The sequence below is a fragment of the Bos taurus genome, chromosome 16, assembly GCF_002263795.3.
Source record: "Bos taurus isolate L1 Dominette 01449 registration number 42190680 breed Hereford chromosome 16, ARS-UCD2.0, whole genome shotgun sequence".
In the NCBI taxonomy this organism is placed as follows: Eukaryota; Metazoa; Chordata; class Mammalia; order Artiodactyla; family Bovidae; genus Bos; species Bos taurus.
Window position 1 is genome coordinate 59,839,006 of NC_037343.1, and position 18,036 is coordinate 59,857,041.

The following is an 18,036-nucleotide window of genomic DNA, read 5'->3' on the forward strand; positions in this document are numbered from 1 at the left end:
ATTGCTTGTGGGAAGCAGGTTCCCAATTAAACCAAGAAATAGTCATATTTGAACCCTGAATTATTACATGATGTTTAGGATGATGGGAGTTGAGGGGGGTGCAGGGCTCAGAAAGAGAACCAGTAATTAGCGAATTCACAATGTCCACTTTCAAGGCTAGTTTCCTTGATGAAGGCCATTGTCAGATTGGGAATTGTTTCAAACTCCCATTTTTCTCTCAATAAATCCACATTCTTTCCTTTAGAGAAGTAAACTATAGTGACAATCAAAGCTGCTAAAACTCTAGTTAGCAGATCTAAGAAAAATCAGCTCATAGGAAGGTACAGGAGGAGGTAAACATGACTTAGAGGGGACTTGGGATTACTTTCATATTTGCACAGATAATGCCTCCTCACCACTGCCATTCCCAGGCTGCTTGATCTTCCTGTTTACTGTAATCCTGCTTCTCTGGGAATTACTTCTGTCTTCTCCAAGACACTTTCTTCCCAATACAGGAAGGGCTTGCTTATTTATTCAGTAGCAATGTTGAATGTTTAGCAGATGTAGTGTTCAATCCATTGGTATCGGTGTGTATACACATACAAACATCCATAAATGCTGAACAATAAGGAGATCCTGAACAACTTGAAATTTCCATAACCAGAAGGAATTTTGAATTCTAATTCCAGGTGGCTTGGTTGTAATATCTGTTTATGTCTGTATTAGAAAATTAAGCCTGAGTATCAAAATGAAATTTGTTCAGTATTATGAATACAGTGAATAAAGAGTTTTATCCACCCCCTCTCTAAAAAGAAAAAAAATATTTAACTCAGGTAAGTTAATGAAAAACAATACCTAGTAACATTAAACTAGGACAGCAAAGGAAATAGAATGGACGTGAGAGAAAGATTATACTTGCAAGGTGGAACAAGGGGAATACCTTTTAGTAGGGGGCTGGGGATTATCCAGAAACAAATCACTGCTTTGTTCTCTGGCAGAGTTAACAGATTCTCCTTCACCCCCAGAATTGCCTCAGTTTTCTCCCTATAGCTTCTGACTCCAAAATTGTTCATGGGAATGGGTGGGGCCTCACTGTTCCTTCCTTTCTGCCTTAAAATGGTCACATTTGCAGAGCATGCTCCTTGAGTCCTTCACACTGGCGGCTTCTCCCTGCTGCCTTGGGCTCTAATCTCCTTATAGGTGTAGCACCATGGCAACAGGCCCAGCCTAGAGCCCAGGAACCTTGTTTATGTTACCTGAGGGGCTGGATGCAGCCTGAGGAAGAGAAGAAGAATATTGCCTGTCCCGCAGCTGGTTTAGAAGATGACTTCGTGTTCCGTTTCATGTGTTTCTGTTCTGCTGCTATTGAAGACCTGAAGTTACATACCTGGAAAACGTTTATTCAAAGATGCTGTCAGTAACTGCAGGCAGCAGGGGAAACTACCTTCCCTTGGTTCTTGTCTTCTAACCAGAGTTGTCTTCTGAGATGTAGTTCAGAAGTGACTTGCCGTGCTGTGACACGTGGCAGCGCTATGATTTGGGGGTGCACTCCAAGGTGGCTGTACAGTTGCTTCACGTAGGTAGACATTTATTTGATTTGAGATAACATTATGTCTTAGAATATTTTCCTAGAGAGTTTAAAAAAGTAAGGCTTTTGTCGCACGTCTTATTTAAATATGCCTTCTTCATCTTTCCTGTTGAGAGGCTTACTCCCAGAGCGGGAGAGAATTCTCCTCTCCAGGCAACTCCTCCTGGGAAAAAGGGGCTGGAATTGTTGTTTCATTTTCTTTAGGAACAGTTATAGTATCCTGTTGCCTCAACCAGGCTTCCCATGAAGCATACTGGGAAAGGTTGTATGGTAATTACCTTAACATTTGTTTTTGCGTTTAGTTATTTATAGTTGATATGCTATGTTGACAGTATATAACATGACATTGTTTTATCCACTAGAACAAAAGGAAATAAATGTGGGGCTATTAAATTGTTCTATTTTTATGTACAAAACATTAGGTGGGTTTTGTGCAGACTTTGTATTATCAACGGTAAATGTAATTATTGACTCTTCGACCTTAAAAAAACTACTGAATATGAGAACACATGTTCTGTGTATGGAAAGAAGAATGGACTAAAATCCTAGTCTTAGGATGTTTTTTACTGTATGTATGGAATTTGATTAAACAGAGTTGGAATGGAACCAGAAGGGAAAGAGCAGCCTTGAGTACTAGTTTCCTATATCTTATTACTTTATAATTTAACTGCAAGCTACTCTGACATTAAGTATTTCAGTTCCTTTTAATGTTAACATGGTTATTTCAAGGAAATGAATGAAGCTGCTTATTTAATGCATTTTACAAAAACAAATACCTTTCTACAAGACATTTCTTTTTATCTCTATTACTAGGTACTTCTACTTAAAATATATGTATTTAACTCTGAGTGTCTCAGTCAATAAATACTATAATTACTGAGTAAAACTGCATAGCTCTCCCGTTCTGGATTCAAGAATATTGTGTTTTATATTGTTTGGCTTCAGGCAGTGAAGTACTAGCTCCTGTAGCGGCAAGAGTCACAATTCCCCACATTCCAAGTAGGGGACAAAATGAACCAGAACCCCTGAATGGTGTTGACAAAGATCTCTTCTTCTAGATGGGAGTTTGAACATTTCTTTGGAGGGTGGGAAGTTTCTTCAAGGCATTTTACTGTTCATTCATATTTGTACAATAAAGCATAAATAGAAACAAAAGCTTGCCAGAAAAGAATTCCATATTGAGCTGAAAATCAGACCTTTTGAAAAGCAGGGTCTTGTGCTGAAAAGTTTGGCTTTGTTTCTGAGTATGTATATGTATGTTTATTCTGCCAAAGCAGTGAAGATATAGCCACTACTACTTTGTCAGTGATAGTAGAGGATAAAGCTATAGCATGGGGGAAAAAAAGAAACCATTTGTCTTTAAATAAGACCTTTGCATAAAAAAGAAATGCGTAAGGTTACCTTGAATGGTGTCTATTTCTCCATCTCCAACACAGGAATGAGAATAAAAAACAATGTCTGTGGTGCAGCTTCCAGCTCCCTTGCGATTAGTAATGTTATAGTACGTTATTGTGTTTTGTTGAAAAAAGAAAGTATGTGTGCACACACACATGAATATATATGTGGTTTCTATGTGTCCCATGAATATGATCCTATCATTATTATTACAGATATATTTTTCTCTTCAGGCATTTATCCATTTGTTGTTAAACCTCCATTGCATTTGACCTTTATTTTCTTATTGGCCAAGTAGTTACACTACCATAAATATCTTTTTCTACTTTTAGGTCTCGTGGGCTGCCTAAACTAAAAGAGTCCCGTTCTCATGAATCTTTGCTGAGCCCATGCAGTGCCGTGGAATGTCTGGATCTCGGTAGAGGGGAGCCTGTGTCGGTAAAGCCACTCCATAGCAGCATCCTTGGACAAGACTTCTGCTTTGAGGTAGGAAAGTCCAGGAAAAACAAAGTGTAGTAAGACAGCAAAGAGATTTTCTATCCAATATTCTTATGATTGCATTACTGCATTATTGATGATTTGATCATTTTAACTGGTTTTCAGTTACTGAGAATTACCTACTTACAGGGGAAAAATTAGAAATCTGCTAATCTAATTATGTTGGTAATTAAAGTTATTAATGATGGTTTCTCATTCCTTTTGGCTTTGTCTGCTTTCAAAATAAATGAATTCTTAGTACATTCTCAGCAGAGATCACAAGATTAATACTAAATTATTGTTAGTATTTTAATCTTTTGTTATTGAGAAAGATATCACACAGTACGTTACTATTTTTCTTCTGAAAACCTAAGTCCCCAATTTTAATAATTCTTTGAGGGAAAAATACCAAAACCATACTAACTAAAACCTGAGTGGTTCAAGATCTGGGATCATGTCTTCTTTATTTTTATAATTTCTCTGCACTTAGCTAGCTTCCTGGCACATTGCATGTGCCAATTTCTTCAGTGAACAAACTGCCCTTTACCAGGAAATTATCACTTTTTATAAGGTAATTTTCCCCTCCCAAACAATGTATACAATTGGCCATTTGCAAATTTAATTTCAAAACCATCTGTGTACTTGTTAGCATTATGATTTAATTAATTAGCACAGACTTACAAAATTACTAATTATGAGTCCTATGTTAGATGTTGTAAAAGTTGAAAGATATATCTGATATATATTTTTTATATATATCTTTCTTAGGGACCTGCCCTATCCAACAGAAATACAGTGAAAGCCATGTGTGTGATTTTAAATTTTATTAAACCCAAATGTTACCACTTCCAACATGTAGCTAAAATAAAATTATCAACTTTCCACCTTCTTTTTTTAAAACTAAGTCTTCAAAATCCGATGTGTGTTACACTTACCGCACATCTCATTTGGACTAGTTGTTTTTCAGGTGCTCACTACCACCTGTTGTTAGTAGCTGCCATGTTAGACAGAACGTAACGTCTGATCTAATTCACTAGGTTATAAACTGAGACTAAGTTACTATGTGAGCCACGGTAGCAATTTGGACAGGTCATTTATTGGTGTTCTTTTTTATAAAAGGTTTGCCATATTTGTGGAAATTAGTTCAACAGATTGTATGCCGAGACAGGTGGTAGGTACTAGACATAGAGACAACATACTTCATTTTTAAAGGACATTGATAGTAATATTCAAACTAACCTAATGACTGGAAATCAACTGACTGGTTGCCTAATAGAAGAGAAGTGGGTTCCAGAGTAATTAATTCAACACTACGAACTCTTTTCAATTTCATGTAGTAGCCTTCTGTAATATTATAATGTGAAAGCATTCCCAAGAAATAAGCTGTTAGAGATCTTCTTCCCTTTTTAATTATTTTTTTATTAACTCACTCAGAATTGAGGATATTTATTTGCAGGTAATTTTTTAAAATATTAATTTAATTAGAGGTTTTCAGTTTTGTTCTTTCTAAACTATAGGCCAGTTTTCGGTTCCTAAGCTGAATTCTCAGTGACCTTTGTCCTTACCTGGAGAAAAGTATAGATGCTAAGTAGATAAAAAGCAAAAAGTGAATGTAGACGCACACATAGATATCACAAAGCCAGCAAATATCATTTTGGTTACCGTATCATTTTGGGTTCACAGCATATCCCTAACTCTTAAATGATACCCCTAGGAAGATAGAGCTCCCAAGCCCTATGTTTCCTTTTCCTTATCTCTAATCTTTATGTTGAAGGTTACCTACTTAAGTGGAAGTAAATGCTTCAGTTGTAACTCTGCTTCAGAGAGAGATAAGTGGATGGAAAACCTGCGCAGGACAGTTCAACCAAATAAGGTAAGAGTGGCTTCGGATGTCCAAAAAACTGTATAACTCTATTAAGCAGTAAGTTGATTGAAGGGAAATACAGTAATATTAATAATACCTTACATTTTACAGAACTTTTAAACACAAACACGTGTTTTATTATTTTGTGCTCAAAATAATCTTACTGCAGACAGTATCATGATTTTATCAGTGTGGACAAGAGGACTCAGAGAAATTACTTGACTAAGTGAGAACCGAGTACAATACACAATAGAAATGGGACTAGAACACAGATTTCTTAATTACTTACATACCTCTATCTCATTTGCAGAAAGCTAATCCAGTTGCCATAAGACTGGCTATATGAGAATTTCCATTACAGGATGTTTAACCCAAGTGAAATAGAATGTTGTGGCTCTCTAAGAGCTTGCTGTTATCTTGAATGATGAGATAGCAATCCCCTTCATTATTTTATGACTGCCCTTAATGAAGTACATAGCATCACTTACTTTAAGAGGAAAATGTCTTTCTGGTATTTCGGCTCTCAAACACAACTTTGTTACTTCTTTATAGGACAATTGTAGACGAGCTGAAAATGTTCTCCGTTTATGGATTATTGAAGCCAAGGACCTTGCCCCTAAAAAGAAATATTTCTGTGAACTGTGCCTTGATGATACCCTCTTTGCTCGTACAACTAGCAAGACCAAAGCAGACAATATTTTCTGGGGTGAACATTTTGAGTTCTACAGCCTTCCACCTCTTCATAGCATCACAGTTCACATTTATAAAGATGTGGAAAAAAAGAAGAAAAAAGACAAGAATAATTATGTAGGGCTGGTCAACATCCCCACTGCCAGTGTGACTGGTCGCCAGTTTGTAGAAAAGTGGTACCCAGTGAGCACACCTACACCCAACAAAGGAAAGACAGGAGGACCTTCTATTCGGATTAAGTCGCGTTTCCAAACCATCACCATTCTGCCTATGGAGCAATACAAAGAGTTTGCAGAATTTGTCACCAGCAACTATACCATGTTATGTTCTGTTCTTGAACCAGTAATCAGTGTGAGAAATAAAGAAGAGCTAGCCTGTGCCTTAGTGCACATTCTTCAAAGCACTGGAAGGGCCAAGGTAAGTAGAAAGGGGGGTTGCATTGCCCAGAAAGGAAACCTATTATTGGTTCTTAGATTCAGAAAAAGTGGAGATTATAAAATTAAAGAAGTAAAATGAAGAGTCTAATAAGTATTTATTTAAAGTTTATTTGCACAAAATATAGATAGCACCGCTCGCTCTTTATCACCGAACAAAATAAATGGTAGGACTGGTGTAATAATCCCAGTGTGTGCAAGATTATTTCTCTTTAGTTCCAAAGTGTGTTGTATGATTGTTTTATTCCGCACTATATTTTAAATTAAGATTGACTGATGACTATATATATCAGCTAGTCACAGAAGGAAGTATTCCTGAATCAGGTTGGTCACTAGCAAGAGTCTTCATGAGATTAATGTCTGAATTTAGAACTAAAATACCAAGGGATGTTATTGTTAGCTGTCTCATGATAGCCTTACCTCAGTTCATCCTGGATAGAAGTAAAAATCTAGAAAGATAGAGAAATATACCAAATGTATGAAGAACACTAAACAATTGATAGAGTCGCTGATCAGCCTGAAGTGTGGTAATCATCACCCCTGCGAGGCATGTTCACTTAACCAGGCTAAAGACTGCATTATATTATATGCAAATTGATCATGGTAAAATTGTATTTTAGATCTAGAGGAGTTCACAGCTAGAATTATTTAGAACCGAACAATGAAGTGTTTTTAAGATTTCTTGATACATATCAGAATATATCAATATATTCAATATTTAGTTCCTTATTTAATTGCCTTCCTATTGATCGTCATTTTGGTGGTTGAATTTATTAATGATAATTTTGAGCTTTCTGGTGTTAAAAAAAAAAATCATTGAAATTTTGAGTCTCATCTTTGAAATTGTATGGATATGTTCTTTTTGTTCTTCACTTGCTTGAGGTTCAAGGATATATGTAGGGTTTGTTAACAACTTTATTGAGGTACAATTTACATATTATAAACCAAATCCATTTAAAGGGGAAAATTCAATGAGTTTTGACACTTTATGTACCCATGGAAACCACAGCAATCAAGATACAGAGTGTTACCATCACCCCCAGGTTTCTTCCTGTCCCTTAGCATAGGAGTTTTAGTAGTGATTCCTAAGTCTACAGCTCTCACGCTGATGAAAAAAAATCCCAGAGTGAACCCCATTAATATTGAAATGCTTCATTTTAAAATAAAAGTAAAGCAGCATATTCCCTCTGTTTTTTATTTTGGAGACTTTGAAATATCCAATGCATATATAATATTCAAAATATATGACATTATCAGATTTCAAATTGAATAATGAACACTGAATTTTAAATTAAGTTCCTTAAGACTGCTGAGAAACGAAGCAGCTATTTCTTAAGGGCTTCATTTCTCCTTGTGCCTTCCTTCACTATGGATGAGTAGATGGATGGATAAATGGATGGCTGGAGATATATACATACATAATTCATGTAGAAAATGAGTTTATATGTTTAAGAAATTTCAAGTTGATACTATGGACCAATTTGTAACTATTTTATATTGAACACCTAATATGTGTCAGAAACTGTTAAATGCTGAAATATAGAGGTGAACAAAAATAGACACTGTCTTTGGTCTCATGGGGCTCACAGTCTCTGGGAAAAACAGATATTAGTAAAATAATTACAGAAATGTGTGATTACAGTGAGAAGTGCAGATTTATAAAAAGATACATGGTGCCTCAAGAATGTGGATCAAGGGGTCCTGACTAATGGAGTTCAGAGGCAGTGTTGGTCAGACAAGGCTTCACTGAGGAAACGAGGCCAAACTAAAATCCAAAGGATCCGGGGAATTAATGCCATAGAAATGGAGGCGGAGCAAGGGTGGGAGTGAAGCAGAACTGTGAACAGCATTTGCAAAAACCTCTGTGGTGAACAGACAGCGCTGTGCGCTGTGCGTTAGAAGCTTGCAGGCCACGTGCAGGAGTATAGTCTTTATCCTAAGTGCAGTGGAAAACCTTTGAAGGAATTTTTAACTTGGTAACACTTCAAATTTTATCCTGACTGACCTTTTCCCTTCAAATGAATCTGGTAGGTTTAGTTTTAAAGCAGCATTCCCAGGATGTCTGACATTGCATCAGTCTGTCCTAACGTGTAGTATTTATTCACATTCAGTTGCTTTCTGCCTGATTGAACATTATTCTACCAGGATTTTCTGACGGACTTGGTGATGTCTGAGGTGGATCGTTGTGGAGAACATGATGTCTTGATCTTCAGAGAGAACACCATTGCCACCAAATCCATTGAGGAATACCTCAAGTTGGTGGGACAACAGTATCTTCACGATGCACTGGGTATGGAGAAGAAAAATATCTCTATTCTTTCGCTTTTGATTTTTAGGTTATTTCACCCTCATGAAACAACCAACTGGAACTCAAATTCTGAACGTTATTTAGTTCCAACTGATTAAAGTGTTAAAATTGGAGTTTCAATTGTAGGAAGTGTCGACAATACTCACCAGGGGAGGAATAGAAGATCTGTTTCTTATACCATGTACCATGAGAAAGCTCATGAGCACAGGCAGTACCCCCATGCCCTCAAGTTCCTGACATTCTGAGACATACAGTGATGTTAGTAATGAGATGTTACATCTAGTTGATCTGTTTCCTCTGAAGTCTTGGGTATTTACATCATGATATATTGGGTTGGCAAAAGGTTCATTTGGGTTTTTCCATACCATCTTATGGAAAAACTACAACAGACTTTTTGGCTAACCCAATAAATACATAACCTAAGTTTTGAAAGTGTTAGCATTTGTTATCATGCATCAGCAACGGAGAAAGTCCTGCCAGTTCCCACAACTCCCAGTTTCTGCCTTCAAGACCTACAGACTTTGTCATGACAACTAAGTTTTCTCCAATCAGTAGTTCTTACTGACTGGGTCACCCACTTACAGCTCCATGTTTGGTCATAAACTTCAGGTGTTACCACTAGAGTAAGGCACTGTCCTTGGCACTTCATTGTACATTATGATAAAGCAGACATGAGTTCCTTAAAGAACATTGTCATTATCTTTATGTCCCCAGTCCTTCACACAGAATGTAGAACAGCATTGTCCTAAAGGAACTTAATGTGAGTCACATGTAATTTATATTTTCTAGTAGTCACAGTATAAAAAAGGGGCAAGAGAAACAGGTAAATTTAATTCCAATAACATTTTATTCAAACCAGTATATCCAAATATTATTTATTATATCATCAATATAAGAATTATAAACAAAATACTTTACTTTTTTCATGCTTTTTGAAATTATGTGTATTTTATCTACATTTATTGCATGGTCAGTTGCAGTAGCCACATTTCAAGTGCTCAATAGTCACATGTGACTGTCAAGAGTAGACAGGTGTTGTGTTGAAGGCAAGAAATAAGACTGAATGAGGTAATCCCCAGTGAGGTAATAGGACTTGGCAACTCTTCCATTTGTGGGAATGGGGCAGGGTGTGGTAGGGGAGGAGGTCAAATATTACAGTGAATTTGGGGCCTTTGTGAGTGACAAGAAAGATGATGAGATTCTTTTTTTTTTTTTTTGATGATGAGATTCTTAACAGAAAGAGAACATAAAAGTAGTACTCTCGAAAGAATGAGAAATGATATTTTCACTTCACTGTATTTAACTTGAAGTTCAAGTGGGAAGTCCCAGGGGTTCTAGGCAGGACATCCCAAGACTTCTGTCTAGCTGGCTGGTGGAAGTTTAGGACTGTTACCCATGTGGAAGGAATCAATGAAACTACCAGATTACAGGAGAAAGAGAATAGGGCCAAAGACAGATCTGACAGTGTTCCTGGCTTACAGTGTAGAAAGAAGCAGAGGAATGTGAGAAGAGATCGGAGATAGAGGAAATGTGCATGCCCGTGCGAAAAAAAAAAGAAGAAGGAAGAGTCTTAGACACCAAGAGGAAAAAAGCATTAAGAGAGTCAGAGATTAAGGAAGGTAAAGAGTCAAAGAAAAACATGGCTGTTGATTTCGCTCATTAGTGATGCCTGGGATTGTTCTCAGGAGCCAGGTCACAGGACGTAAAAAGTGAATGACTGCTTGAGGAACAGCAGGTAGACACTGTGTTGGACTGTGAGTGCTGGGCTCACTGTAGTAGCAGTTAATTCCTACTCTAGAGAAGTAAATTTTTTCTTCTCCTGCTTCCTATCTTCATTTTTTTTTTAAGCCATATGCTTTAGTTTAAGATCTAATGGGAATTTAGAAGAATGGCGAAAATGGACTTTCATTGACTTTAGGAAAGGTACAGAATCAGTGTCATATAAAAAACTTATTACAGTCATATCATGAATTATATATCATAATTTGCTTTAATGATTTGCACCACCTTATAAAAACCAATAATGATGCATCTCAAACAGTATTCTCTATTCTGGAGAGATAAAGAGGTAGATATTTGTTGACCATCTACTGCTTAAAAATCAAATATTCATATTCCACCATTCAATGTACTAACCAGGATTTCCAAATGAAATAATTCCTGAAGTGAAAAGGAGAGACAAGTCCTTTGATAGAACAGTTAATAATTAAATATCTGATTGGCTCATTGAGATATGAAAATTCAGTGAGCAGGGGAAGAAATTCACGTAACCCCACAAAGATCTCTGTTATCATTTTTGTAACCCAAGAGCAAGGGCCAGGGTGGTGAAAATGGGTGCTGCTTCCAAGACACAAGCAAAATTAATTAGTAAGCTTCTTCAGGACAGATGCTGCTGTCTTCTCCCCATCTAACTCTCCATATTTCTAGTTAGCCTTTTAATCCTAGATTCTTGGTATCTAATTTTTCTCCTGTATTTTATTTTTTTATGACAAATTCTGTTTTGAAAACAATTTACAGAATACATCTTAGCACCAGTATAAATTAAGACTTATTTTGTATAGTTCAAAATAGTAATAAGTGATTTTCCAAAAGTAACCCTGAAGAAGTGCAAAATTTTCAGTTCCCTTAGAAAGATTGTTTTTTTCATCATAGGATACTGTACTTGCTACAGCAGGAGCCTCTAATCATAAAATTAAATAAGACTTCATGGTAAGTTTTAAATAAAAAAACTTCACAGTGAAGTCTTAGTAAAACCAAAAAATCACATTAATAAGTACAGCTGAGCACTCTGAATAATTCAAGTTTTACTGTATTTTATACAGTTTGGGCAAAAAAAAAAATAGATGTTATTTGCAGACTGCCTGAAGAATGCTTAGAGAAAACTGAGTTAAAAGTTGCCAATCAAATTAAAGAATATCTGCCTGCTTTTTAGCCAGTCTTCATTTATCTTGATTAAAAGCATTAATGTTGATAGCATAGACTCTGCCTCAATTAGACTTAAATCTTTCATCCATTAACCCCTTTTACTTTTCTAATTGAAATCAGATTTCGTGTTGATGTCCTGTGACACACAGGAAATACCATCTTCTGTGACATACAGAAAGGGCTCTAACATGGCCTGATTCCCACCATTGACGGCGGAGGCAAATTTCCTTTTAACAATAATATATCCATACCTATTGGCTTATTTCTACACATGAAATTTGGGTGCTAGAAAGTAATGAGATAATGAAACATTATAGAACATTGTCAGTTCAGTTCAGTCTCTCAGTCGTGTCTGACTCTTTGCAACCCCATGAATCACAGCACTCCAGGCCTCCCTGTCCATCACGAACTCCCGGAGTTCACGCAAACTCAAGTCCATCGAGTCGGTGATCCCATCCAGCCATCTCATCCTCTGTCGTCCCCTTCTCCTCCTGCCCCCAATCCCTCCCATCATCAGTCTTTTCCGATGAGTCTTCACATGAGGTGGCCAAAGTATTGGAGTTTCAGCTTCAGCATCATTCCTTCCAAAGAACACCCAGGGCTGATCTCCTTTAGAATAGACTGGTTGGATCTCCTTGCAGTCCAAGGGACTCTCAAGAGTCTTCTCCAACACCACAGTTCAAAAGCATCAATTCTTTGGCTCTCAGCTTTCTTCACAGTCCAACTCTCACATCCATACATGGCTACTGGAAAAACCATAGCCTTGACTAGATGGACCTTTGTTGGCAAAGTAATGTCTCTGCTCCCCCCCACCCCCGCTGGCCCCCAGCAAGGCCAGAGAGCAGATATGAAAGGATTAAATCTGTCTCAATAATTTGTAATCAGCTAATGGCACCCCACTCCAGTACTTTTGCCTAGAAAATCCCATGGATGGAGGAGCCTGGTAGGCTGCAGTCCATGGGGTCGCTAGAGTCGGACACGACTGAGCGACTTCACTTTCACTTTTCAGTTTCATGCATTGGAGAGGGAAATGGCAACCCACTCCAGTGTTCTTGCCTGGAGAATCCCAGGGACGGGGGAGCCTGGTGGACTGCCGTCTATGGGGTCGCACAGAGTCGGACACGACTGAAGCGACTTAGCAAGCAAGCAAGCAAAACAGCCTCTAGGTGCAGATCTATAAAAGTTCACTTTTCAGTGTGGTACTTGCCACATTATCAGACACATAGGTTATAGTTTCAAAAGTGAAAAGAGTTTTCTCAATTTCGGAGGATTTTAATTATAATCAGGTAAAAGAAAAAAACTTTAGACAGTCAATTTGCTTCCAGACCCTTGAGTTATTTATTTGGTTCTTTTTTTGAAGGAAAAGAGAAAAATACTCTCAGAATTCACAAGTTAGTATTATTTCCCCCAGAATAGGTACAACTCATTAAGCCGAATATTAATGATATAAATTTAGAGGCGGATTGATCTTTACATCAAGTATTTGACATTGATGACTTAGTTTTAAATTCTGGTACTCTTTAAAATGAGGTGAAATCTGTGGGCGCACAGAGCCTAGGTGACACTGAAAATGTGTTCAGTAGAAATCTTGTGAGAGTTGGTAAACAATTTGAAAGCCTTTGGTTTTTTTCACTTGATGAAAAGTTATTTTACTAACTTTGGTTTTTTTTACTTGATGAAAAGTTATTTTAAAACTACAAAGTATGTACATAACACTTACTGTGGGGGCCCCTACTAAGTACCCAGGCACCATATTAGACACTTTTCTTTTCATGCCCTATTCCTCACCATAGCTCCAGCAGGTTGGAGTTCTTAACACTATTTTCCAAATAAGGCACCCGAAACTCAGACCAGTTAAGTGACTTTTCAGGCCCCCCACAGTTGGCTAAGTGATGGGTCCAGGATTTGACCCTAGATCTGTCTGGTTCCAGAGCCTTTAATTGTTCTCTGCATCACTTTCTTTTCTGTGCATCATTTAAATTCCTGTCCTCCAAGCATTTTACTTCCAAATAACCACTTCCCATCCTCTATCACAGCTATTTTTTTTTAATCTTTCCTTTACCTTAGTACTAGCCATTTTGATAGAAAATACTCTTTGTTATTGCTTCTACTTCTTAATTTTTTTGTAGAAATTACTGTTCACTTCCATGATATCTATTAGTAACTAGCCTGAACTTCAGTTACTATGAACAGATTTGGAAGGAGCTTTGAAAGATCTACTCCTTTTTCATAAAGATGTATTAAAAAAAAAAAAGAAAACCATACTACCATTTCTGACAACTATTTTTTGAGTTCCTGCAATGCTTTGGGGGAGAAAGCAATGGCGACCCACGCCAGTACTCTTGCCTGGAAAATCCCATGGACGGAGGAGCCTGGTAGGCTGCAGTCCATGGGGTTGCGAAGTCGGACACGACTGAGCAACTTCACTTTCACTTTTTACTTTCATGTATTGGAGAAGGAAATGGCAACCCACTCCAGCGTTCTTGCCTGGAGAAACCCAGGGATGGAGGAGCCTGGTGGGCTGCCGTCTATGGGGTCGCACAGAGTCGGGCACGACTGAAGCGACTTAGCAGCAGCAGCAGCAATGCTTTGGAAGCTACTTGATAGGCTTGGGATTTGAACTTGAATAGAACCCAGTCCCTGATCTTCAGTGGTATTCATCCTGAAGATGAGATGAGTGTGTGAACAAGTAAGCACAAAATAGCGTGAAGCATAGAACAGAACAGATACAAGGTATGGTTCATAAAGGAGGATAAACAGATTAGGTAAAGATTTGCTCTTTCAGGAAATACTGGGCATATCTCTACAAAGGATAAGATGTATGAACAGGGCATCTAAACTAAATTTATTTGGAAAAACATCCAAATTATATACAGAGATGCTGTGCTGTGTGCTATGTGGAATTACTATCCCCGTTAGGAGACGTGGGCCTAGAATTACCTGAATCTGAGTTTGGCACTCAGTTTGGCACCAGTATTAGCCCTTAAAAGCTTAGGTGGGCTATTTGGTCAGACCTGGGGTATTTATTCTTCTAAAATAGTAACAACATTATTTATAACGTAGAGAGGCGTTTAATGAGTTCCTGCTAATTAAATATATTTGTGGTTTCAGGTAAAAGATGTAAAGTTGTAGCATTTTTAAAGTAGTTTCATTATTCTTTTTATAAATATCATGATGGCAATGTTAATGAGTGCTGTTTTTCCACTTCAGGATAAGGAAAATAAACAAGACATGTAGGAGGTGATAAATCTCAGCTTCCAAAACAATACCCTTTCGTGAACAGTCTTGTGCCCTCCGTGTCAGGCACCAGAAAGAGTTCCCTATTACACAGTTTAGTACAGAAATCCTAAATTCTTTTGTACTATTCAGGAAGACACTATTTATAGTTATCCGATCCATCATCATCTCGTCTTCAAATAGGGGAGTTCATCAAAGCGTTGTATGAGTCAGATGAAAACTGTGAAGTGGATCCCAGCAAATGTTCATCCAGTGAACTTCTGGACCATCAGAGCAACCTGAAAATGTGCTGTGAGCTGGCTTTCTGCAAGATCATCAACTCTTACTGGTGAGCTGCTGTCAGTGCTTCATTCCCTGCTTATGGAACTTGACTTTTTTCATATGAAAGTTATCACAGTGTTAACTGTCATTTCCCAACCAAAGGAAGAGAAGTTGAAAGTTTCCCTAACACAGTTTTGTCTAAAATATAAACCTATATTGTAAGAAGTCCCCCTGAACTATCTTCATAAATGTAATCTTTCCCCAGAATATTAACCCCACATCCTCGAATACCAAAAGTACTTTAAGGACTTTTAAACATATTTACTAGTGTCAAAACAGATACGTTAATGATTTCTGATCACTATTCTCACCGGCAGTCAGTAAGATTTTAGATTTGTGATGAGCAGTCTGTAGAGAGATTACGCTGAGCTAGAGTAAACCAAATGGGTTAGTCAGGAGCTGCATGCCATCTTCCCACTTTGCAAAACCTAGTTTACACTAGTTCCTGAGATTTACAGCATCAGGTGTCTGGTCTCCATCTGGATGTCTATGATTTGTCCACCACCTCTCAGCCGTGAATCAACAGAGTTCTCTCTATTATTCCCTCCTCATAGTCTGACTCTGTGGGGCCACAGTGGGATCCACCCGGGCTTTTTTGGGTTCTAGTACTTTTACCTTTGGTCTTTCTTTCTTCCCCAGTGTTTTTCCTCGTGAGCTGAAAGAAGTGTTTGCATCCTGGAAGCAGCAGTGCCTGAACCGCGGCAAGCAGGACATCAGCGAGAGGCTCATCAGCGCCTCGCTGTTTCTCCGTTTTCTGTGCCCGGCCATCATGTCTCCCAGTCTCTTCAACCTCATGCAGGAGTATCCTGATGACCGCACATCTCGGACTCTGACTCTCATTGCCAAGGTCATCCAGAACCTGGCCAACTTTGCCAAGTAGGCGGAGCTACCATAACCACTTTCTCAAAACGTCACTTAAAAGTACATGAGGCTTAACCTTTAGATGAGCATGGGCCACCTCATCACTCATGTTACATGGTTTTCATCGTGATGTTATTAAAAACAGCAAAAAGATTGACATCACTTTGAATATTCACTTTGTAGAGGAATAGTTAAGTAATCCATGCATCCAATGGAATATATGCAGCTACTACAAAATATGTTTACGAATAGTATGGAAAATGATAAAGATGTAATTATATTAAATAAAAAGTGCTGTTTAAAAAAAGAGATAGCCAAAAAGAGAGGACACCAAATGGTGTATATGCTTTTATCCCCCAATATGATATTGCAAAAACCTAAATATAAGAAAGTTGGGAAGGAATTGGCCTGACCCCTTCAAAAAGTCAATATCATGAAAAATGGAAAAGATGAAGTGGGGACTATTCTGGATAAAAGAGACAAGGCAGTGTTTGGATCTGAATTGGAAAAAAATTTATTAAAATCATTTTGGGAATAACTGGTGAAATAGGAACTCTATATGAGATGATTTATAAATAACATTTTCTTAAAGTTTCAGTGTGATAATGGCGTTCGTATGTGTAAGAGTTATTCATTATTCTAGAGAAGTAGGTACTAATGTATTTAGGGGTTATATCTGCAACTTAGTTTAAAATGGTTCAATCAAAAAAAGAGAGACGGTGAAAACAGACTTGGCAAAATGTGAACGGTTGGTTAAGTAGGTAAATGGCATTTGGGATTTGAACTTGAATAGAACCCTGTATATTCTTTGAAATTTTCTGTAGTTGTAAACTTTTTCAAAAAGAAGTTAGGAGAAATCAGCTGGAGAAGAAATGCACTGAACTGTAAACAGCAGATATGTTTGGGTGGTAGAGTTGGTACAGCCATCCTTTTTTCTTTCCACTTTTCAGTGTTTTCAAATTTTTCTTAAGTTTGTGTAATTCTTATAGTTTATACGAAATAATTTTAAGAAATCACTGAGAAGCAGTTCACACTGGCAGAATTGATCCCAGATTCTCTCAATATTGAAGCCAAGTATGTTTCTAGTAGCAGTGTATTGAAGGGAAAAATTAGAACTTCAATGAAACACTGTTTTCTAGCATGTGGCTCTTGGAAAGTGCACGAGTTTAACTTTGTGTGCACAACATATATGCCAGCAGAGGAATCTATGTTTACCCATATTTGATCTAATTCTTATAAAAATTGTTGATAGTTTATTTTAGAACATGTTCTTTGGATTTAAGCTAGGCCCAGAAGATAGCTACAACCTAGACAGACAAAAAAGAGAGGAAATTCTCTAGTAGACATAAATAGCATAAGCAAAGGTTTGGAGAAGAAAAGAAGTATACTATATTTGGGAGATTTTGAAGAAGCTAGTGATACTGAGGTTTATACTGATAATGTTGATACTGGCTTTAAATACCAGGGAAAAAGGACATTGTCTTTACCCTATAGAGAATAGAAAGCTATTCAAAGTTTTTGAGTATTAATGTAATATTAAGAAAGTATGTTTTAATACTTATCACTTACAAATAATAAAACAAATTAGTCACCTCCCTAAAAAAAAAAGTATAGCTCTGTGTAAAGTCAATTCAAAATGATCACACCTCTTTTCCTGAATATGTTCTTTCTCATTTTCTCTCCCTCTACTTCAGATTTGGTAACAAGGAGGAATACATGGCATTCATGAATGATTTTTTAGAACATGAATGGGGTGGAATGAAGCGCTTTCTTTTGGAGATCTCTAATCCAGACACCATCTCAAACACCCCAGGCTTTGATGGTTACATTGATCTGGGCCGAGAGCTTTCAGTTTTGCATTCCTTACTATGGGAAGTAGTTTCCCAACTTGATAAGGTAAAGTAGGCTGGAAGGGCAATGGGAGATGGGAGGTAGAGCACCCTGAGCCACATGAATT

At 37.5% G+C, this 18,036-nt stretch overlaps 1 protein-coding gene across 10 annotated transcripts in view; it reads left to right on the forward strand.

Annotated features, from left to right (window-relative positions):
• Positions 1–18,036, forward strand: part of RASAL2 (RAS protein activator like 2) — a 397,752-nt gene that overhangs the window by 352,224 nt on the left and 27,492 nt on the right. For all 10 annotated transcript variants that reach the window (XM_005217241.5, XM_002694157.7, XM_003587091.6 and 7 more), the window contains 7 exons: positions 3,295–3,448; positions 5,214–5,312; positions 5,856–6,410; positions 8,573–8,717; positions 15,081–15,225; positions 15,858–16,094; positions 17,774–17,975. In XM_005217241.5, the coding sequence (XP_005217298.1) occupies positions 3,295–3,448; positions 5,214–5,312; positions 5,856–6,410; positions 8,573–8,717; positions 15,081–15,225; positions 15,858–16,094; positions 17,774–17,975 (1,537 nt within the window). The remainder of the gene's footprint in view (positions 1–3,294; positions 3,449–5,213; positions 5,313–5,855; positions 6,411–8,572; positions 8,718–15,080; positions 15,226–15,857; positions 16,095–17,773; positions 17,976–18,036) is intronic.